Below are 24,231 nucleotides of genomic sequence, written 5' to 3' on the forward strand. Positions count from 1 at the left end.
CTGTAAATGAAAAAACAAAAAACACTTTTTCTCACAATCATACAAAGTGGATCTAGGTGTTGTGGGGGCCGGAATCTTACACAATTTAGGGCTTCATTGTGACAAAAGAGACAAATGCCTAATATACAAATAGTGCAGTGCCTTGGAAAGGGGCCTGCTCAGGTGGGTGGGTGGGTCGGTGGGAGGGAGGGAGGGAGGGGTGAGGAAGAGAGGGGGAGAGGAGGGGAGGGGAGGGGAGGGGAAGGTGAAGGGAAGAGAGGAAGGGAGGGGAGGGAGGAAGGAAACAAAGAAGGGAGAACAAAGTAAAAGGTAAAAACAAATTATTTTCTCTTCCTTGTCCTGACAGGAAGGAAGCTGGCCCAGGGAAGAGCTGGGAGAGCCTGGGAGGGCCTTCCTCCCTCTCACCTGTAACACAGGCCTCTACACAGACCTCTATATGGGCCTTTCTGTATTAGCACTTCTGTAAGTGAAAGAAATTAGTTTTTCTCATAGTCATGCAAAGTGGATCTAGGTGTTGCAGGTCCTGAAACACAATGCAGGGCTTCATTGTGACAAAAAAGACAAATGCCTACTATACAAATAGTGGGGTGCCTTGGAGGAGGCCTGCTCAGGTGGAAGCCCCAAAGGCCAATTTCACCAGCACAAAGATTATACTCAGTAATGGTCGCCAAATATCGAAATCAGTAGTTCTTAGAGTGTGTTTGGGGGTCCCTGAGGATCCCTGTGTCCCTTTCAGGGATCTGCAACGTCAAACCTATTTTCCTAGTAATATTAAGATGTAACATCAGTCTGTTTCCGCATCCACATCTGAAAAAAACTGAGAGAAAAAAAAGGCTCCAGTCTGGCAAACTGGCAACCGCATTCTTAAACGCCTGTTGAATTGCACTCAACGGAGCCCTGATTCAGCCATATCAACCCAGCACTGTCTTGTTATTGCTGGGGTACATGGGGATTCTAATACCTTATCACCACCATCAAAAATGTTCACGTAATTGGGAAGATAGGAGTTCTACAGCCGAAACATGAAGGTGGGCAATATCATATGTTTTTCAGCCCTTTGCCGATTTCTTTTTAAGTTTCAGGATGGTGACAGATAAGAAAATTGGAAAGATTTTAACGCTGGATCTGAGATTGATGGATTCACAGGATAAATAAATACTAAATACTAGAATAATGGCCAGTTCACCTTATTCAGCCATTTAAAAAAATGTTGAATATGCACATTCAATGAACGTGTTTACCATAAATAAAAACAGAGACCAGCCCACAGGGTTGGCTTTTTCCATGTGTGGCACTGGAAGACGTCTGGGGCTTACTCACCCTCGGCTACGGTCAATCTCATCACGAAGGTTTCATTTTCTCCTGCACTGGCCTGCAAGTGGCAGCGGTAAAGCCCCGAGTCTGAGGCCGTGACATCAGGGACGACGATGAAGCTCCAGCTTCCGTGGCTGCAGTTGCTCACTATTTGTCGTGGGAACTTGGAGGTGAAATTTCTGCCGTGGACCAAGTCGCAGTAAGTTAAGAGGTCGATCTGACGGGGCTGGATCTTTTCCCACCTCACTTCCTGCACAGGCCACGTCATCTGAGGCTGACAGGTGAGTGTGATATTTTTTCCAGGTTCCGAGACAATGTGGCTATGTGGTGGCACAGCTGCCTCAAAACCATCTGAAAAGAAGAAGTAAATGATTAGATCCAGGTTGTCAAATTTTGGGACACCCAAACCTAATCATGAAAATGACTGGTGACGTTACCTAACACAGTTTCTTCCATTGTGAATGACCTATTTATACCACATTTTTATAAGAGAAAGCATTTTTTTTTAAGTCCGGGAGATAAATAGAAAAGAGGATATGACTGTTCACACATAGCTCTGTAAGTGTTACTCGGTTACCCATATAGTGAGAAACATAGCCAAAACCCCTGGTGCTTTTCTTGGTACTGATCATATCAAGAGGCTGAATTTGACAAAGAGACTGTTACGCAATAGTGCTGGGCTGGCATCTCTGACACTGACCTAGAGTATCAAATGTTCAGGTTATAATCATTCTGGCTAAGATTTTGACAGTCATGAAAAAGACACCCAATCATTCTCACTGAATACACACATGATCTCGCTCTTCAGATATACAAGTTTGTCTTACATGTGGGTAGAGTAGGGCCCCACATGTGGTATCAATTCTTGATACCATGAAAGTCCCTCAGTATTCTCCCACCTTCCTGACACCATTTCTGGAACTCCTAGCACAAAGTACTCAGTAATTGTCACCAAATATCTAAGTCAGTTGTCCTGAGAGTGTGTTTGGGGGCCCTCAGCATCTCTGTGGCCCTTTAGGGGGTACACAAGGTCTAATCTATTTTCCTAGTGATATCTAAGATGAAATTCCCCCTCTTCATTCCAGTTCTATCACAAGTATACAGTAGATATTTCCAGAAGCTCCGCCAGCTAGTGGTATGTGTGCTTGAAATGTCTTAAATTTTGTTCAAGATTAATTTCTAATACAGTAAACATGACAGATATGACCTATGTAAACAAACACTCCCTGAGGGCCTTCAATAATTTTTAAAAGAGCATAAAGGGGTCTTGAGACCACAAAGTTTGGGAACGTGATCTAAAGAATAAACTGCGGTAATTATTTCTCAAAATGTAAGACAACCCAGCAAGGTAACAAGCGGATCTATTTATTAGCGATGAACACCTTCTTTCATCTGATAGCATCACTAATGCCAACAAATTCTGACCTGCTGTTTCAGTACAGAGGGAGGCCTGGGCAGTAATGATGTCACAGTGCTCTCTGGCACTAAGGGAGAAATGTAAAAAGTGGAAAGTCATCTGTCACTTCAACAACGTGACAGTTTCACTCCGGGCTGGCCCAGGCGCCATTGTCTTGGCATACAAACAAAAGAATAAAGAAACAGAGAAAGAGAGAAAGGAATGAGGGAAGGAGAAAAAAAGAGAGAAAAAGAAAAAAGGAGGGAGGAAGAAAAAAGAAAGGAAGGAAAGGAAACAGAGAATCAAAAAAGAGCTGTCACATTTCAAAAGAGAGAATGAAAGCAAGTCTAAAGTGCAGTCAGATTTGCTGTCTATTGAACTAGAATATCATGTTCATCTACGATAGTTCAGCTGCACCAAAAAGTAGCTTCTCATCTTCAGCATGCGGTTCCATGTGTCAAAATGTTGTAAGGAGAAAACCACAGCACTCCAGTTTTCTCCACTGTACACCCATTTACCAAAGGTAGCACTTTACCCACATAATATGCACCCGGAAAACATTTCATCTCTAAGTAATAAAGCAACATAAGAAAAGGGGAAGAAAGAGAAGGAAAGGAAGAAAATTCATTAAGAAAAGGGAAAAAAGGAAATAAAAACTTAAAAGAAATAAAAGGAAAATTTAAAATTAAAACAGGGAAAGGAAGATGTGAGAAAAGAAAGAAATGAGTGACAACATAAAATCAGACACTAGCACGCTATATGGAGAAATGAAGGAACATAAAAGAAATGAAAAAAAGAAGGAGAAATCAACTTTCACGTGAGCCCTTCTGGCCCCTGGGAAGTAAAAGGCAGTGTGGATGCGTGTCCGCAGTGCTCACACGCACACTGTTTTGTGTTTTTCTTCTTCTTCTCCTCTCTGGATGCCGCCCCGCCCAATCTCAGGGACTTCCTTTGTGTAACTATAACCGCGCTCTCAGGCCCCTGTGAACCTGCTGACTTGGGTGGAAACAGGGGTCTTCTCATAGCTGTATCTGCATTTTCACAAAGGACAATGCAGGAAGCAATGGGGAGAATTCTAGAGGAGATGCAGCTGTCTTTGGGGAGCAAAATGCAAGGAGGTTACAGCAGAGGCTCCATGTGAGGACCCAGACCTGCCTCTCAATGGACTCAGCCTAGAGCTGAAAGAAGCGGTTCCCAACCCTAGAGCCAGGTGGTTCAGAAGCTCAGAGTAGCCCCTGATTAACCTTTCCTGACAAACAGAGTAATTGGTTGGTGTTAAATGAAAATCAAGACCTATACGAGGTCGGCCAAACCTGCCTTGCCTCAGATTTTGCTTGTGGCTTCTCAGACCACAGGCTCCTCCTACACAGCTCAGTGGAAGGCAGCTCAAACCTACCTTGAAAAGAACTGCCAGGAAGAGCCCACACAAACAAGAGAACCCTGGGATCCTGATGAACTTGAAATTGGAAAGTGGATTCACGTAAAACAGAGACCAAGATGTCGTAGTTAATTGGGAAGAAAAAAGTTTGATTCCAATAAAAAAAATAAAACTAATGAAAACCAGTTTATACTTATATGTAGCTATGTATTCATACTTAGAATAAACATTGAATAGACTGTGTTGTTTTTGCATGATTTTTGTTGCAGGATATCATGATGAAATATTCTCTATTTTCTATGTGGCTTCTCTGGCTTGACCACAAATCATCCTTGGAAATTATTTCAGTGCTTCATCACTTTTCCAACCACCGCTCATGCCCTGGGTACCCCAAACATTTCTGGGTACATCTTCACGTCATGCCACTGCCCCTGCCCACCAGCACCTCCCTGGCTGCTGACCTGTCCTCCTTACCATCCTCACTGGTCAACAGCTCTGCGTGCAGTTTGAGCAGCTCTGCAAAATCCCTCACCAACGTCACAAAACCCTGAGTCTTTTACCATCAGCTTCATAAACCCAAGCCTTTGTAAAGCTAGACCTTTTTACACTACTCTGTACTTAGCACCTAGACCATGCTTGGCATAAAGTAGAGAAGTCAATCAATATTTTTTGCATAAAAAATTTGCCAACCTAAAGAATGGGAGGAAATATTTGCAAACTACACATCTGACAAAGGTCTAATATCCAGCATTTATAAGGAATTTAAACAAATTTACAAGAGGAAAACAACCCCATTAAAAAGTGGGTAAAGGACATGAACAGACACTTCTCAAAAGAAGACATATACGTGGCCAACAAGCATATGACAAAAAGCTCAATATCACTCATCATTAGAGAAAGGCAAACCAAAACCACAATGAGACACCATCTCATATCAGTCAGAATGGCTATTACTAAGAAGGCAAAAAATTACAGATGCTGGTGAGGTTGCAGAGAGAAGGGAACACTTACACACTGTTGGTGGGAGTGTAAATTAGTTCAACCATTGTGGAAAGCAGTATGGCAATTCCTCAAAGAGATAAAAGCAGAACTACCATTTGTCCCAGCAATCCCATTCCTGGGCATATACCCAGAGGAATATAAATCATCCCACTATAAAGACACATATGTATATGAATGTCCACTGCAGCACTAATCACAATAGCAAAGACTTGGAATCAACCTAAATGTCCATCAATGACAGATGGGATAAAGAAAATGTGTTATATATTCATCATGGAATACTATGCAGCCATAAAAAAGAATGAGATATTATCTTTTGTGGGAACATGGATGCAGCTGGAGGCTGTTATCCTCAGCACACTAATGCAGGAACTGAAAATCAAATACCACATGTTTTCACTTTTAAATGGGAGCTAAATGGTAAGAACTTATTAACATAAAGAAGGAAACAACCGACACTGGGATCTACTTGGGAGTGAAGGGTGGTAGGAGGGAGAGAAGCAAAAAGGTAACTACTGGGTACTAAGCTGAATACCTGGGTGATGCAATAATGTGTACAACGAACCCCTGTGACACGTATTTACCCATGCAACAAACCTTCACATGTACCCACAAATCTAAAAAGTTTAAAAAAATTATTTTATTTTTTATTTTTTTTTTTTTTGAGACAGAGTCTCGCGCTGTCGCCCAGGCTGGAGTGCAGTGGCCGGATCTCAGCTCACTGCAAGCTCCGCCTCCCAGGTTTACGCCATTCTCCTACCTCAGCCTCCCGAGTAGCTGGGACTACAGGCGCCGCCACCTCGCCCGGCTATTTTTTGTATTTCTTAGTAGAGACGGGGTTTCACCGTGTTAGCCAGGATGGTCTCGATCTCCTGACCTCGTGATCCGCCCGTCTCGGCCTCCCAAAGTGCTGGGATTACAGGCTTGAGCCACCGCGCCCGGCCTTAAAAATTTTTTAATAAAATAAAACTATTTTTGACTTTAAACACTTGAAAAAACTAATTTGCAATTCACTTTGCACTCAATGTGCAATGTATTTTTATTGATTTTGGGGGAGATTTATGTCTATAATAACCCTAATATTAAGAAACGTATTTAAAATAGTATTAATCATGCCTAAACGAATTGATAGGTGTAGGCAACAATCCTCAGTGTCTGCAAATTCACAAATGCCATTTATGTTTCCACAATACCACCTTGGAAGTCGTAGCCTTGTCAAAATAATCAAACCTGATGCTAGTCAAGCCTCCAAATATAACCACCAACTTACAGAACTACAAAGAGCAGAGAAACGTGTTAAATGCCACCATAGGAAAGCAGCCCATGGGAATATGAAAAACTCAAGGTGACAACAACAACAAAAAGATGAAAGGTGGAGAGGAAGAAACCTACAGGTTAAAAGGGAGGTAAGAGACATATTACACAGTAACAATATATGGAACTTGAAAAGGAAAAATTCATAGAACTGGAGAAATGCAAAGTAAACATTCAATAATTTTAAGAAATTATTGCTGTTTTGTGAGGTGTAAAGGTAATGATGGTATCATGTTTATGTTAAAAAGAAGACTCATCTTTTGAGATTCAGGCTAAAGTATTTATAGACGAGATGAGTTAACAGCTGGAATTTGCTTCAAATTAATCAAGGGAAAGAGAGTGTGAGAAATAGAGAACAATAACACTAACCCAAACTTGATAGTCGGTAAAGCTGTATAGTGGTCACATGGGAACTGATTATACTATTCTTTCTATTTTTGTATATGTTTGAAACTTCCATTAAAAAAGCTTTAAAAGTATTTGTTTGTACAAGATTTGAGAAGCAAGAGAACGAACCTAAACTAAAGTCCCTGCTTGTGAAATGTACTTCACACACCAAATCGCTAATCCTAACAATAATATTCAATCAGTATTCATGTGCCTGTTTCACAGTTGAAAAATATATATATATTGAAGTAGCTTTCCCAAAGAGCTGAGCGGGCAAAGAGCACCATCAGAAATGTAACAAACTAATTTGATTTTAAAGCTCATACATTTTTCACGCCAGACCACCACAAACTCTAAACTCTCTCCTGTATCTTTAACCTCCAACTCTAAACGGACTCCTCTCTCTCAAACCTCTAAACAGGATTTTCTCCCACTCCTGAAAACCAACTTTGGACCTTTTGGTGCCATCCAGTCCTTGTTTCTTCTTCCCTATTCATTCAAGATTCCAGGAGTGGGTTCCCATCCTGCTCAGCCTCCTCCTTTCCGATGTGTGCTTCGACACAATCAAGCATCCATTTCCACTCTTCTACCAAGACTGCAAATGTCATCAGTGTTCTTGACCTGAATGCTGGATGTCCAGCCCTCCTGGAAATACTCTACTCCTTGGCTTCTGTGACATTGCACTTGCCTGCTTCTCCTCTCTCCTTTCTGATCTCCCTCCACTATCTCCTTCATGCTTTCTCTTCTTCTGCTTGTCCTTAAAAAAAAAATGTGCGTTGTGCCCCCAGGAGTCCACTACCCTTCCCTGTCTACTCCCCATCGCTGAGTGAGCCTATCTACTCTCCTTGTTCAACCATCTCTTAGGTTCAGATCAAGTGCAAGTCAATAGTGTCTGCTCAGTCAGACCTCTCCCCAGGGTTTCTAGAGCACGAGACAATAACTTGTTCTTACGATGCTTCAAATAGACTAAAAATTAAACATCCCAGCATTGCCCTAAGCCATCTGCAGGAGCACTATTATTACACTAGCTAATTAGAAATGATGATAGTAGTAGCTCCAGTAGCTTCACGTATTCCCAACTGTGCCTAGACTATGAATATGCTCAATTAAGAACTTTTCTACAAACTCTTAATAGTCACCCAAATAAATGCAAAATGAAATGTTGACTGCATGATGACTAAGGAGGTCTCCTAAAGTGCCTGAGATAAAGCTCTCAAAAATAAACAAGCAAAAGAAATAGAAACACAAATTCCCAGTTACAAGCAAGCAACAAAGTCCAGAAAGTGGAAAAATGGCACTTTTGAAGCTCATAGGGCATGCAGTGTGGGAGGATGTACTGAAGACAGGAGAAACACAGACACAAAAGGCAGAATTTCCCAAGGATACCTTTGCCTCCCTCATAGTTCTGGCTGTGACAGCTAAAACATGAAAAAGACAGTCGCGGTGGACACTGAACTGAGCTGTCAGGCAGCTTCAGGCATAATAGAAAGAGAAGCCTCTTACCTAGAACGCATCAGCATTCGCAGAAAGAGGCACATGCACGCTCCTGCCTACACTGTAGCCTCCCTGTGTGCATTCATTTCAAACATAGACAGCAATGACAGTATTGGATGGCATTTTTCCCAGATGGCCAAGTTTGGGGATGTTACGGGTGGAATTGTGTCCCCCAGAATTCCTATGGTGAAGTCCTAACCTCCGGTACCTTACAACCTGATCTGAAATAGGGCTGTTGCAGATGCGGTTAGTTGACATGAAGTTGTCCTGGAATAGGGTGGCCTCTAATCCAGTATAACCGTGTCCTTATAAAAAGGGGAAATTCTGACACAGGGATGAATACAAGCAGAATGCCACGTGAAGATGAAGGCACAGACTGAGTTGATGCTTCCACGGGCCAAGGCAGGCCAAAAATTGCCAGAAACTGCCAGAAGTTAGGCGAGACCGCTCCTTGCAACCCCCAGAGGGAACCAACCCTGCTGACACCTTCACTTCGGACTTCAAACTGCAAGACAACACATTTCTGTTAAGTCACCCATCTTTTGGTATGGCGTGCCAGCAGCTCTAGGACACTAATGGGGAGTAAGGACCATCAGGACGACATCTTGGGTACAGTCTGGGCCTCACCAGCGCCCATCAGAAGCAGCAAGTCCACCCAGTTCGGGAAATCTGCCATCTTCGCAACACCACTTCCCATGCATTGCCATTTTCTGTCTTTCAACTAAAGTGCAGATAAAAGGGAAAGGACCAAACAAGATAAAAAATAAGCTAAAAGATTGCTTAACCGAAAGGTACAGATAAAGTGGGAAGAACGAGTTACAATAAAGAGATAAAAACTCAACCCGACAAAGCCATCACGAAGGAAAGCCAGGCAAGGCCATTTGTTGAAATAAAAAAAATAAAGGGACTAGATTCAGGCTACATGTCCCGCATGGCAAATCAGGATTCAGTCCAGAAAATCCATATTAAGAGAAGATTTGCAGTATGTCCAAAAAGCGATTCCCCTGTCTCAGCACTGAGCAGCAAAGGACTTGCAATGCAAGCCCCGGCAGGTTTGTGATTCAAATTACCCAGGAGTCAAAGCAGCTGCTGAGGCCACCAGCCTCCCCAGCTTCCGAGTCCAGGCTGCCTCCAGGGGCAGCTTCAAGGAGCTCCAGCAACTTGAGATTGGCTACCTGAAAGGTAACCATGGTGTAATGTTTGTTCAGGTTCTAATTGTTAAAAAATACTTTCAATCTCTCCACCATGGTACAATGAGAACGATGCTTTTTATTCTAGTTGGTATCATAAAGTTTGCTGAAGCACGTCGAAAAGTCAAACTTTTGAGCCATTCTGTAGTTTCTCTCAACCAGAAAAATTACTGACTAATGGGATATAAACAACAACAACAAAAATTGATAATACAGCCCAAGAGCATTGGCCCCTCAGGTTAGACAATTTAATGTAGACCTTCTGCATGGCAGGGTTTTAACAGAAAAAGATATCAAGAGATGAATACTATCTCTAATGATTCTCTACTAGAGCATGGATTGTTAGTGATGGTCCCTAGAGACTACATTAAGCATTGTGTCCCATAGAGTTACAAATATTTTCAGTATATTTTAAAAGTAAAATAATAAGCCTTGAACGAGTCCTTACTAAGTGCCAGTATTAAATGCATTACATAAACTAGCGCATTTAGTCCCCACGGATAAGTCACCCAGCTGCGAATGTCAGGACACACCCACCCAGGCAGGGGGTCTAGCGAGCTACTCTCAAACCCGCCCTGAGAAGGGACTCCAGTGACAGCCAGTTTTCTTCTCCACCCTGCAATGGGGCAGGGTCTCAGAGACATGATCAGCTCCAAGGACGCCTCTGCTCCTAGATAGCTTGTTTTCGGATGCCTTAACTCTTATAATTAGAAATCAATTTCTGTACTTGTCCTTGTTAAAATGCATATAACGTTTTCAATTCCTGGCAGGCACCAGCACATTAGCGTGAAATTGTCCATTAGATTGTTTTCCAAGTAGAAAGCAAGGAAGATGTTTCCCACAGGAGGGTGGCCAGCAGTAGACCTGCTGTGGCAAAGGAGAGAGAGGAAAGCCCAGAACTAGCGTTGTCCCTGCCCAGGTGAGTGCACCGCGGGGCAGAGGGCAGACAAGGAGAGTGAGTGGAAGTGCCGGATTGGTGGAAGACTCGCGCAGCAAGATGGATCGCAAACCAGAGGCGGTGAAATTTTGCCTCATTTATTTTTCCTTCCTTTATTCATTCGACATTCATTTCTTCATCCACAAGGATTACTGGGTATAAATGAAACACAGACTGGGTTAGGGGAGAGACACACAAGCAGGTAATTGCCATGAAAAGATGACAAGTCCTCCAAAGAACAAAGTGATGAAAACACAAACAGAGCCTTTAGAAATTCCCCACTGAGGCCCTGATGGCAGCTGCAGAGACCGAAAGAGATGGAGCTGTGAGTTTCAGAAGCAGCTATTGCCCGACGGTGCTCACAAGGTCTGTCAAAGATTCTCTCACCAAACACAAGGGTATTTGCCAGAAGAAAATCTATTTAGGATTCCAAACTTAAGCGGTTCAATTGCATAAGCTTGATGCCTTTAGAGCATCTACTCCAGGTTCAATTTCCTTGCTCTTCTCACATTTTCTGACCATGTCACTATTTATTTGAGTATCTACTTCATTACATTTCTTTGGTATTTCCAGATGGCTTTGTGGAGAACAAATAAGTAGCATTTGTGATGCATGACATGAAAAATGACTAAGAACCCATTGATATAATGTTAGAAATGGGAAACCAAGAAACAGTACATGCACATCCTCACAATGTACTCTGCACATACTACATACACCTAAATGTGAACTTACATATTTTGACTTCCATTGAAAAAAAAAGTAATAAAATTAAGTTAATGACAAAACTAAGTTTTAAAACACACTGCTCAGAAAATCAGAGATTCACCATTGCTAACAGTGTGAGTCCTATCCAATTAAAATTGCTCTGAAAATTGGAAGATAATTTCTGCAAATATCTGCAGGCATAAGACAGGACCTATGAAATAGAAGACATTTTCTGTAGGGAAAGGGGGACACAAGGTCCTCTGGTCTTGCTCAGCACTGCAAAAATCTCCAGTCAGGAAGAGCAACAGGACTTAACGAAAAACAAGCTAAAAATTCACCCTTCCAGCTCTCTCCTGATAATTTGAATATGAGCCCTATTTTGCCTAGCAAAATATTTCATGCTATAAGTGGCCGCAGTCAAGAAAGATGAGGATTTCTTGGAGGACTTCAAGTTTCAGACAATATTCATGCTTGTTGTAAGGGAAAATGGCAAATGACGAATGGGAATCGAAAGATGAGATCCTTGCTTGGGTTTCTCTAAGCAGTAAGTTCCCAACATCCTGCCACGCAGGAAACTCCATAAAACTGGAGCAGGGGCCGGGCTTGACTTGGACAGTGAGCAGATCCTCTCAAGCTCCACAGACATCCCCCGGGACCTTTCTGCCTTCTTGAAGCACCCCAGCTTCTGTGCTCTCCTCTCCCCTAACAGCCAGCACCTGCCCCTCTAGGTTGGAGCACTGCCCAGGGCAGCTGGAGCCTGCCTTGCCTGAGAATGCACATACTGATCAAGGGAAGCCGATCCAGTGACTGATCCTGGTAGAATCTGCTTTTCCCGACCAGGCAGCTTCCCTAGACTTCACTGGATCCTGTGCCCTTGCTGGATCTCTCCTTCCCTTTCCAATCCAGATTCCTTGATGGGTTTCCCTGGGAATACTTCCTAATGGGTCCTTTCCACATTTATCCTCTTCTCAGGGACTGCTTCTGGTGAATGTAATCTAAGGTAGCCACAATTGTAGAACTTTACCAAATCATACTTGGAGCCTAGAATCTAAACTTCCATCAATGTGCCTGGAGCCAGATTCCTAAATGTTTTTTTTTTTCAGATGGAGGCTCACTCTGTTGCCCAGGCTAGAGTGCAGTGGTGGAATCTCGACTCGGCCCCTCCTGGGTTCAAGCAATTCTTCTGCCTCAGCCTCCTGAGTAGCTGGGATTACAGGCATGCACCACCATGCCCAGCTAAATTTTTTTGTATTTTTAGTAGAGACAGGGTTTCGCCATGTTGGCCAGGCTGGTCTCAAACACCTGGTGATTGATCCGCCCACCTCAGCCTCCCAAAGTGCTGGGATTACAGGTGTGAGCCACCGCGCCTGGCCCTCAAATGTCTTCTTGATAATACGGCCTGAGTCAATGAAAATCTCTCTCATAGAAGCAGAGGGTAGAATGGTGCTTACAGTGGCTGGGGATTGGGGGAATGAGTAGATAATGGTTAAGAAGGTACAAAACCTCAGTCAGACAGAAGACATAGGATTCTTCCTTTTTTTGAGCTCTGTCACACAGCTTGATGAATATAAATAATAGAGTATTGCCCATTTCAAAATTTCTACAGAGTGAATTTCAAATATTCTCACCATACAAAAATTAAGTATTTGAGAGGATGGATACATGAACTAGCTTGATTTAATTATTACACATTATGAGTTATAACCTCAGTTTATACCCTATACATTTATAGAATTATAAATTGTCAATTTACAAATTAAAAATTAATAGCAAAACAAAAACGACTCTGTCTTTGACTCTCTGTTTGGCTCTATCACTCTCTCAAGTCCCAGCTTGACCTACCTGTCTCCCAGGACTTACCCAGAGTAATCTCCCAGCCACTGAATCCTACGGCTCTCTCTTTCCATGCTTTTGTATAACTGGATATAACAAAGTACTGCACTTGCGAAACATAAACTGTCGTGTTTTCTATTTCTGTGGCTATGTCTTGCTTTTCTCAATTACGCCAAGCTCCTTGGCAAAAATAATTTCTAAAACATTTGTTTGTTTCTTGTTACTCTACCACGTTTCAAACGCTTGCCAGGTAATTAATTGTAGGGTGAATTGTATTCCTTCTAATCTCAGGAAAAAACTTACATAATAGCTTGTACATATTGGATGATTAATATATACTTGAGAATTCATTTACTACATCTGTAGGAGTTAAGCACAATCTCAAAGAAATCTGCACAACAGCAAGAATGACTATTAACCGAAAGATGATGAACAAGGTTCTTAACCAAACAGAATGAAAATTTGAGATATGGTTATTAGAGGCTTCCCTACATTTTTTCAACTGGACTGTTAAAATAGTTGTCAAAATGAACTCTGATTGTAGCCCCTTTTCCTCCCAATCCATATTGTATCAAAGACTATATAACTAACATAAATATTATCAGGCTACAGCTGTACTTTAAGAAGGTTCAGATGTTTCCTGTTCCTACTACAGGACAAAGCACATGTTCTTTAGCAAAATCCTTTATGATTTGATTCTTGCCTTTGTCTCCAGTCTCATCTCCTACTAGAATCTGCCATATACTCGTTTCCCCAAGAACATGATTCACCTTTATGATCTTGCATCAGCTATCTCTTCTCCTGGAATGCCTTCATATAATCCTTCCACTTCATTCCAAGACAACTGCTATTTATCCTACAAAATGTATCCTGTGATGCCACCTTATCCTGTGATATCACTTATTCTGTGACGTCACCTACTTCAAGGAAATATTTTCTTACTCATTTCAAAATAGGTTAACTACTCCCTCCTCTGTTTTACCTCTACGTTCTATTGTGGTTTTTTTTATTTGTTGTCATTTCTTCCTGCCCTAAGAAACTATCCACTCCTTAAAGACATTGTGCCTTCAATAGGTCTAATCTTAGCAAAATGCCAGGCACATTAAGTCGCCCAATAATTCTGGGCGAGAATAAATGGATGAGAAGACATCCCAAAGACGATGTGTTGTAAATTTAGTGAATGATAACAGGAACTCAGAGCAATATTTTCCAGTCCAGGCCCTACGTGGGTTTGGGTCTCCATTCCCACGTTTGCCAAACAGAAACCTACACAGGAGCTTTCCCTCCTGGTGCCACACACCCCTGAGCATCAGCCAGCACTGCAAATTTATGGTTTTAATACCTTCTCTCCAAAGAGCTCCAGGTGCTTTTCAAACCACAGAAAGATCAACAGTATTTCTCTCAACCCCCTGAGGCTGAAATTATTTCGTTCAAACCATAATGAAGTTAAAATGAAAAATATAACAATATTTAAAAACCAGTGTGAATACAGCTATTAGCAGGGATAGTTGTAATCATCAGATCAATTCAGAAAAGCAAGTAGTCCAGAAAAGAGACAGAAAAAAACTAACAGTAAGAGGGAAACAAGAGTGTCCATGTTATTTATTTTGGATTCGCAATGAAATTTGGGAGTTAAAGGAGATAATAAGACATGTATTCAGCATTTAATTTATGTTCTTTATACATCAGAAGAAATGTCCGAAATTAATCCTAGGCATCGATGGTTTTTTAAAGCATTATATATGTGAAGATGACTACCAAGCATTAGTTGAAATAGTGAATATTGGAAAGAATCTAAATGTCCAGAAACTTAATAAGGTGAAGCAAACTATGAAAAGCAAAGATCAGTCTATCAGTATTGGAAATGCTTATGGCATAATGTACAGAAAAAAAAAATCAACGACATGTAGGTACACTTTGCTAACAGTCAAAACGTGTGTGTGCTCTGAATGAGAGTTGAACAGGAAATGGGAAGAGGAAACAGAAGAACGGCAGGCTGAACTTTTTTCATTTATTTCTTTTATGCATTTTAAAATTCCTGTAAATGTTGTTTGGATACTCTTGGTGCATTGTGTTAGTAGTTTTCTAAAGAAGGAGGCAGCCCTGTGAGGATGGGCACACCTTGGAGACTTGAGTCCAAAGACCAGAACACAGAAAAGGAAAAGAGGAACTTCACTTCACAGTGGAAAAACGTGGCAAACACACCTTAACCACGTGATGGAGACCAACATCCCAGTGACGCTGCGTGGATATCAGGTACCCCTTGATATGATGTGATGAGAAGGCGTTCGTGACTATGGTATTCTTTCCAAAATTCCATATTCCCAATCTAATCATGAGTGATACATCAGACAAACCCTAATTGGGAGATGCTCTGCAGGATACTGGGCTAGTATTCCTCAGGATCCCCAGGGTCGTGAAAAGCAAGGAGAGATAGAAACTGTCACAGACCAGAGGAAACTCGGGAGAAGTGGCAACTCAATGTAATTTGGTGGCCTGTTGGAGGGGACCCTGGAACGGAAAGAAGACAAAACATAAACACTTTGGATCCAAATAAAGTCTAGAGCTGAGTTAACGGTAGTATTCTAGTTTTAGTTTCTTTGGTTTAACAAATACATCACAATCATGTTTGATGTTAACAATGGGGGAGACTGGATAAGGGGTATATGGAAACCCCTTATCCAGTATATGGAAACTATCTGTACTAGTATTCCCACTTCTCTGTAAATCTAAAAATATTCTAAAATTAAAGATTATTAGAAGGGTAAGAGGGCCAGATTTGGGAGTCTATAAAAGAAAAGACAAGACAGATGGTAGAGCAGAAGGAATGTTTTTGCAACACCATCTTGAGTGGTACAAAGCAACTGAGTAAACACCAGGAGGCATTGGGACTACACTGCAGTTGGTTAGGAAAGAGGAATAATAACGAGTTCTCATGGGTGGAACCAAGGCCATAAATAGCAAACTGGGTGTTGGTGAAGTGAGTTAGCTCAACATACTGGTGCACAAGAAACAATGTTAATTAAAATGGTCCAGCATTTTGCTAGCTAAAAAGTCTAAATTTCTCTGTCTTCTTTGAGATAGGTCCGTGTTGGCACATGTGAGTTAGTCTTATTTTTAAAGTCAGCAATGTCAAAAAATTCAGAGAAGGTTTCAGTGGAATAGGTTTGGGGTGCTGGAGATTGCCACAGAGCCCCATCTTTCCCTTGAGGAAAGGTAATAGAGTGGATTAGCAAAAAGCAACTGGACACCAGCATCCTTTCTCCAAATGCTGACATTTATCCAACTAGAATATTGAGTTATTAAAAGTCTATTAGCCTAGCAAGCCCTGGGAATGGTCTTCTTCATTTTTGGAAGTTGGGACCAAAACAAATTGAAAATAAACCCTAAATAGATATTGCTACAAACCACATGTGAAGAGCGACCTTAAAGTGCATGTTCACAGAGTGGAGCACAGCTGATCGGCAGTCCTCACACATGGGAACACTAACACTCATATAAGTTTGGAAGATTACCCAATTCACTCAAAACGAGGCCAGAATTCTCAACTCTAATCCAAAGCAACTCTCTTTTCCTCACACTTATCTACCCCATATATTCCTTTTTCATGTATTTTCTAATCACTTGATTAAAATAAAGATGCAAATACTTTGGTATACATTTTTAACGGTGATTTTTATTCTTTTCTCAAAATAGCATATGCTCATTTTACGTGTGTGTATGTGTGTGTGCGTGTGTGTGTGTGTATATTACTAATGAGTATAATGAACTAAGAGTCTTTCCCACAAAAAAATATATCTCTTAATCATATTTCTTGACTATGGACTTTTTGTTCAACTGAATACAGTAAATTCTTCATTTTCTTATATCTACTCAAAGTGTTTCTTTCATTTCTTCATTTAAACATAAAACGGTTGAGCCTTCTTATGGGAAGAAATTTGTGCAAACCCAGGAGACATCAAAATCAGCAATGTTGTCATAAAGTGAGTGGCTGTTTTTAAAATGATGCCCATTCTATGTTTTTGTTTGTTTATATCCACATATCTTTTCCTTCCTGAATTCTAAGAAAGGGTATACAAAGCTCTGTACATTTTGAGACTGAGATGTCTAGACTACAGAATTCTTTAAATTTTGGGACACAAAATTCCTCTCTACTGAGGGCTAGAAAAAATGTCACCTCTGGTTTGCTCAGGGATTTGGCTATATTTCATGATCTTTATTAAGAAAGATGATAATAATCTAGTCTTTAGGTCTGACCTAATAATAATAGCTACAGTTTGAGGACTCATTATCTGTTTGTGACTATACTCAATGCTTTGCATATGCAGTACTATTTCATTTTCACATTTACAGTTCAGTGAAGTATGTATTATTGTATCATTTTAGAGATGATGAAATTCAGGGTAGAGAAGTAGAGAGAAGAATCAGTCTTTGGATCTAATCACTTGTAACAAATGGGATCTGTTTCTCTCTCTCTCCTCAGCTTTAGGAGAGGAACAACACAGCACAACCAGGAACTAGCAGTTAAAGAGCATTTCAGGAACTGATTGCAACAGTTTGACTCACTGGTTTCTTATAACTAGAATATGGTACTCCCAGATCTAAATGACACTCTGCTTATTATGAATAGGGACAGTAGAAAAGATCACTTCTGATGGGCAGATTCCTCTAGCACCAGCACCAGATGGTGGGATAAATGGGCTCTGGGATGTGCCATCATACCTGCCAGCCCAGCAACCGCAGCCATCTTCCGTGTCTCCACCCTCTGACCTTTCCCAATAGCAGTGGAGAAGAGAGAGAGACATCACAAGAATACCAAGGATATCATAGAAAGAAAAATGAACGTGGAAACATCTTAGAAAATAGACCGCCAGAGCTCTGAAAACCAAAAAAGTCCTTTATTGAAAAGATAAATGTGACTAAAGGATTTGTTATTATCACAGACCACAGATCAAAGATGGCATTATTCAAGTTTTTTATTTCTCAGAGTGAGAAAAGGACTGGTCCAGTCATAATTAGAAAATAAAATAAACTTTTTATTTTCTAAACATGCTTTTTTTCTCAATGAAACACTGCCTAAAGCAACTCTAGAATTTGATTAATCTATGTTTATGCATTAAGTGTGAATATTATTTTTAAAAAATAGATCATCTTAGAGCAAACTCGGTAAACATACGCCATACTCATAGAGTAACAACCTTTGTAAATTACCATTTAAATTACAAGCATGGGGTAAGTAGGTGGTTAGAGTAGCTGGGAAGGAGGAAGAAGTCTCTGCAGGATGGACCTCATGAGCAGGCAGGAGTCACTTGGTAGAGAACTCTTTCTGCAGGGCTCAAGTGTCATAGTGAAATGCTCAGCCTGCGTGTTATGGAGCAAGGGACCAGCCCTCCGAAAGAAGGGCTTCAGATGGGCTAAAACAGTTGGAGAATTATAGACAACCTCACTGGAAAGGGACAAAAAGAAAGATGTTTCTTATTAAAGCGTGAAGGGAAAAAATGGCATCCCACAGCTTCTCTATCATTTTATTGATCTTATAATGAGGTTTCTGGAAACAAAATGAGTTGGGGGAAATGCACTACTTCTATTAGAGAGATTTCCAAAATTTGGAAAGCTGTCTCATTGTGATCATATTTTCATAGCATGGTTTTGGAGCAATAATCTAAAATGTCCTGTATTTATAACACTGTCTATGAATTTGGTTTGTATGTATTATGTCAGAATGTGAAAAATCTCTGGCTCTGAAATTCTTTCAGAAGTTGTTCTTTCTATACAATATTTCATATAACATCTGCAAAACTGCTCTATGACCTTGACATTTTTGATGAGTTTGATGAGATCTTCTTTGACTGCTTCAAGTCAATCACCTCGTATCAGTGCCATTGGCAATTCGAGGAAGACAAAGAGGAGCTTAGTTCAAGTTGATTAGCACTACCAGAAAAGAAACTCACAGTGAACACCATATATCAATTATTCCATTGTGTTCATGGACCAAGAGGAGAATATTTCTTTTCAAGTTTTGTGGTTAGTACTTCCTTGCGATAGTTCTGCCAGTTTCCAATTTTCTCACTGAAGGGCTACAGAGTTCAGTATTTGTGCCAGGTCCTATATATTGCTCCTTTAGAAAAGCATTTCTACTGAAGTAAATTGGAAAAAGAAGAAAAGGCAAGACAGACCAGACTTTTGGCCCTCCTTCTAATTGAGAATGACAACCACAACCATTTCAGTTGCATTCAGCTGTCATTCTGTTAGTCCCAATAAAATAGAAATGCTCATGCTGTAAAGTAACTAACACCCAAATAACCATCAATTGAGGACCTACTATATGTAAGACAATGTCCTAAACTACGAGCCAAATCTCAAATAAATTGCAAAGGAAAGGCAAAGGAATTAAAATCAATAATGCAATAGGTCCTGACTCGCCTGAAAGTAAATTGGCACAAGAAAACATCCAAAAAGTATTTTTTTACTATCTTAGCATACTCTGATTTTCTAGAACTTCTACTCCTGCTCAGTTTAAAGTGAGGGAAGATTTTACTTTGAAGTGTTAGAGCTTTACCAGCGCTGTTCATTTTAGAAACAGTATCATTAATGATTGACAATGCCATTCAGGATAATCACGTCTTCTAGTCATAGTTCACAGTGATTCTAAATGGAGGTGAGCACATTTCACCATTTCATTTTATCCCTCTCACACAATAGCACCTGGACATTTATATATTAAATACATACTATCTTATTATAACTTAGTTTCGTGTAATTTCTTCCTTATATTACATTTAGAGCATATATTTATTCTTGTGAAATTATGTGTGTAGTTTTCATGATCTAAGAATACAATTTCAAAATGGTTAAGGAGACTTATAAAGTATTTATTACAAAAGAGAATATTGGATCTGATAGGGTTGATAATCATTGCTATTTGCTTTATTAGTAGCAGAATAAGTAACAATATACAGAAATGCACATACACTTTAGCAAATGGTCAGAGTCCATATTTTATATATATATATATATATATATATATTTTTTTTTTTTTTTTTTGAGACGGAGTCTGGCTCTGTTGCCCAGGCTAGAGTGCAGTGGCCAGATCTCAGCTCACTGCAAGCTCCACCTCCCGGGTTCACGCCATTCTCCTGCCTCGGCCTCCTGAGTAGCTGGGACTACAGGCGCTGCCACCACGCCCGGCTAGTTTTTTGTATTTTTTAGTAGAGACGTGGTTTCACCGTGTTAGCCCATATGATATATTTTTAATCTAAGAAATGAATTCAATGTTAATGTAACTAACCAAAGGTCCCTACGTACTTTTTATCATGCCATGGTTCTCCATTTGCCAGAATTCATCTAAGAGCCCCATTAAAATTGAAAACACTGGAAGCAAAAATGAAATGGAGAAAACAAACAATTGTTTTCCAGATTACAGTTAGTTCTCAGATATACCATTGGGAGCTAGGTCAGAAAGAACTTAAATAAATATGCCTCCTATGAATTGGTAGATCCTATTGCTACATGCCATTTTTTAAATGCAGAAACTAATTGAAAGAGTTACTTTGAAATATTTAAGCTCAGTGTTTGCCATTCTCCTTGGCTCTTCTGTCTCACTGTAAACTCTTTCTCGGAGTTAGGGATGACTTCCATTTCCCCTGCATAGTACACGCTTTCCCCCAAAGTCTGCAATTTAATTTCCACCTCCATAATTTTAAATATTTTAAAGTTATCATTTTACACTCTCAATTTTCCTCTAGAATTGCCTTCAGTGATGGCTTCCTAACTCTATTATCTTGGAATTACATTTTTCACATTTATAGCTTTGTCTTTTAAAAGCAAAACAAAACAAAAAAGCCATAAAATTTGGGGATCAGAATCAAATCACAGGATGTGCCAGAGCCAGTGGTAGTGATTACAGATATACCCTAATGTGAGGTTTATTGCCGTTATGCTATTTCATTTCAGAGGTATATTACTGTAGAATAACAGTTAAGAGAACAAAGCATATTTTTTGCCTGTCAATAGATTCAATTGCATTTTACAGCAAAAATAATTTACTCGCAGGTTTAAATTAGACATCTAAGTGATGCACATAAATAAATCACTGAGGATTTGAGCAACCAGAGATAAACACACAGATACTAATTTGTGATTTATTTGTAATATACCACAAACAAAACTAAAAACTTCAATGTATATTTCAGGAAAAGATTAATTCGGTGTGTGGTTACTTATAAAGTCATGTAAGAGTAACAAGACAAAACCAATTTTAAATAATAGAATTTAAGAATGCTCTAGCCCTAAGGAATAATTTAGTATGACACTGACCATCTAACCATCCCTCCATTTCCTCTCAAAAAATATAGGTCGGATGCTGAAAATGAATTACATCTTAAAAAACAAAAGATAAAATATAGGCTGTCAGACTAATCTGTACCAAATAAAATATTCTCCAGAAAGCCATGACTCAAAACATTTATCATCTCAACAAGAAACACTGATGTGTTCGATTCATAAAGTAATACAAAAAGTGTATTTGTTTTCCCGATGTTTAGACAAGCATCAAACCACACAATATTTTCTAATGAGTCATCGGACTAGAAATCTTAGCTTCATCTTTCATACTGAATATATGGTTCATCCAATAGAGTATCAACCTACTAGGGGCATGAACTGTCCTTTTTATACATTTTGTACATAAGGGAACATATGAAATTTTTATACTCAATATGTGCACCCCATGGGCACTCATTTTATGCTCATCAAGTTTGCTTTAAGGGATGTTGAGAGAGCAGAACTTGCTGCATATGAATTCTGAACCTTTGTGCATGGTATCTTTCTCACAATCTCTATCTTGGTTAATATCATCTCCCCACATGATCTGCTATCAAGATTTGAAGCCAGGCTTCACTCCTTCCTTTGCACACCCCTCCCATTTCACTCACACCCAAATCCTGTCACTTCCTCCTCCTTAATAGCCTTACATCTGCCTACTTCTCTGCTTTCCCACTTGAACAGGTTCTTATCGTCACCTCTCCCCAGGTGGTGATGACAAGGGCCTTGTCATAATTCTCTGTATACGTTACATAGTACAGCCAGAGTAATCTTTGTAAAACAGATCTGGCCCTGTTAGTCCCTAGCTTAAAATTCTAGGTATCCCCAAAGCCTCCAGGATACAATTCAAACTTCTCAGCACATCTTCTAAGGCCTAATAGAAGTAGTCATGGTTTCTCCAAGTGTCAGCTCTGGTCCACCACTCACCTTGCCCCTGGGCTCATTCTCAGGTCCTCCAAATCACCGCATACACTCCATCTCACATCTGAACTCTGGACCAGCCGCTCCCTCCCCCAGCACCATCTTTCCTTCCCTTCTTCTTCTGCTTTCTGCCTCTTCCATTGAGCTTTCCTAGGTTGCTCCTCCTCCTCAGGCTAGGTTACACGCCCCCAACACACGCACTTTATGCTCATATGTTAGGCTATATGCACCTCTTCATTTACAGTGCTGCTCCTAAGCTATGCCTCTTGTGCAGCTGTTGATTTTTTTACAAATAAAGCACAGAAATTTACATGTTCTTCTACTTGATTTTAGTGTGTTAGTACTGTTAGTTTAGTTTAGTTGTTAGTGTTGTTAGTTTGAGTTTACTTTTCCAAATGGGTGCTTTCATCTATCATTGAGAACTTCAGGTGTGACCTGAGTTATGTGTATACATATATATTTAACTCTTCATACAGCTTCTTGGACAAGGGGGGAGTCATTGAAAAGGATCAAAGATTAAGTCTCCTAATACTTAATCCATTATTGATGATGCTTTGAGATCACAGAGGGAAGATATGGTGAAGGAAAATGAGTGGTTTGAATTCACTCCAAAGAAGAGCAAAAGAGCTTTATAATTACAAGAGCCCCTGGCTCTAAAACCTTGAAAACAAGTCAGCTACCCACTGAACCTGCCTACTGAAGGCCATATTAGATGAAATTTGTGCCTCACCAGCCACACCAAGCAAGAAGGGCACAGCCAATTTAGTCTCCACCATGGAGGTGAGTTCATCTCAATTAAACAAATCTACTCTGAAGGGTCTACTGTAAAAAAATGTGTGAGGCAATGTTGATGGGACAAGACCTGTCACGTCACTGAAGAGCTTACAAAAAGTCACTTACTTCAATTACAAATTCAGTTCAAAAATATTTGGTAAGGGGCTAATACATGAGAAGGACTAAAGAAACTATTAGGGCCAGGCACGGTGGCTCATGCCTGTAATCCCAGCACTTTGGGAGGCCGAGGCAGGTGGATCACCTGAGGTCAGGAGTTCAAGACCAACCTAGCCGACATCATGAAACCCCATCTGTACCAAAAATACAAAAATAAGATTAGCTAGGTGTGGTGGCAGGCACCTGTAATCCCAGTTACCTGAGAGGCTGAGGCAGAAGAATCGCTTGCACTTGGGAGGTGGAGGTTGCAGTGAGCCAAGATTGTGCCATTGCACTCCAGCCTGGGTTACAGACTGGGACTCTGTCTCAATAAATAAATAAATATGTAGCTATTAGGGATAGAGTGGATAATATCTCAAGCATGGTCCCGGTCCTCATAGGGCTTAGGAACTAATAAGGAAGCCATAAAACTAAACAGATGATTACAACGTAACATGAACCGTGAGCTCTGTGCAGGGGCACAATAGGAGAGGGGCTGGATCCAGAGCAAGATAGCAACATCTTGACTTGGAGGAGAGCCACAGCCATCAGCAGGCATCCAGGGCACCTAGAGACACCCCAGTGCCAACAGAGGAGTCATGGAAAATACAGACGGAAAGTGGAAGGCCTGGACTGCTGCCCAATCCGCATCTGTGTAATTTCGCGGACTGAACGTGTGGGGCAGGCTAGTGATTACTTCAGGAAGAGCTGAGTTTGCTGCTGCACCGATATGGACATGGGATGCAATCAGAGGGGGCAGGGATCATGGGCCCTCCCAAGGCCTAGAAAAGGAAAGATGAAGAAGTATTTAGGAAATAATGTCGCTGCCGGAGGACCTGGCAGCCAAATGAAGAAAAAGGAGCCAAAAGGAAAGAAATGTCAAACTGAGAAAAAGGTTAAAACTTTAAACAGAAAATGTTCGGACAGCTGAGGCTTCAAGCACTGCGTGCAATGAGTATTGGATATTATCTCAGCTAATTTGCCACTTCGTTTCTCAAGGATAACCAAGAACTGGTTGTGGCCTCTCTGTTTCCATTATGCTCAAACTGAGGAAACATAATGGAGAAACCCAAGTAATTTAAACATTCCAGAGACGCTGCCAGGG

General features: G+C 40.6%; 1 protein-coding gene across 5 annotated transcripts in view; it reads right to left on the reverse strand.

The window, feature by feature from the left end:
* Window positions 1-24,231, reverse strand: part of CD226 (CD226 molecule) — a 99,540-nt gene that overhangs the window by 32,043 nt on the left and 43,266 nt on the right. For all 5 annotated transcript variants that reach the window (XM_009192900.4, XM_009192902.4, XM_009192899.4 and 2 more), the window contains one exon: window positions 1,321-1,665. In XM_009192900.4, coding sequence (XP_009191164.1) covers window positions 1,321-1,665 — 345 coding nt within the window. The remainder of the gene's footprint in view (window positions 1-1,320; window positions 1,666-24,231) is intronic.

The sequence above is a fragment of the Papio anubis genome, chromosome 19 (assembly GCF_008728515.1).
Source record: "Papio anubis isolate 15944 chromosome 19, Panubis1.0, whole genome shotgun sequence".
Taxonomy (NCBI): Eukaryota; Metazoa; Chordata; class Mammalia; order Primates; family Cercopithecidae; genus Papio; species Papio anubis.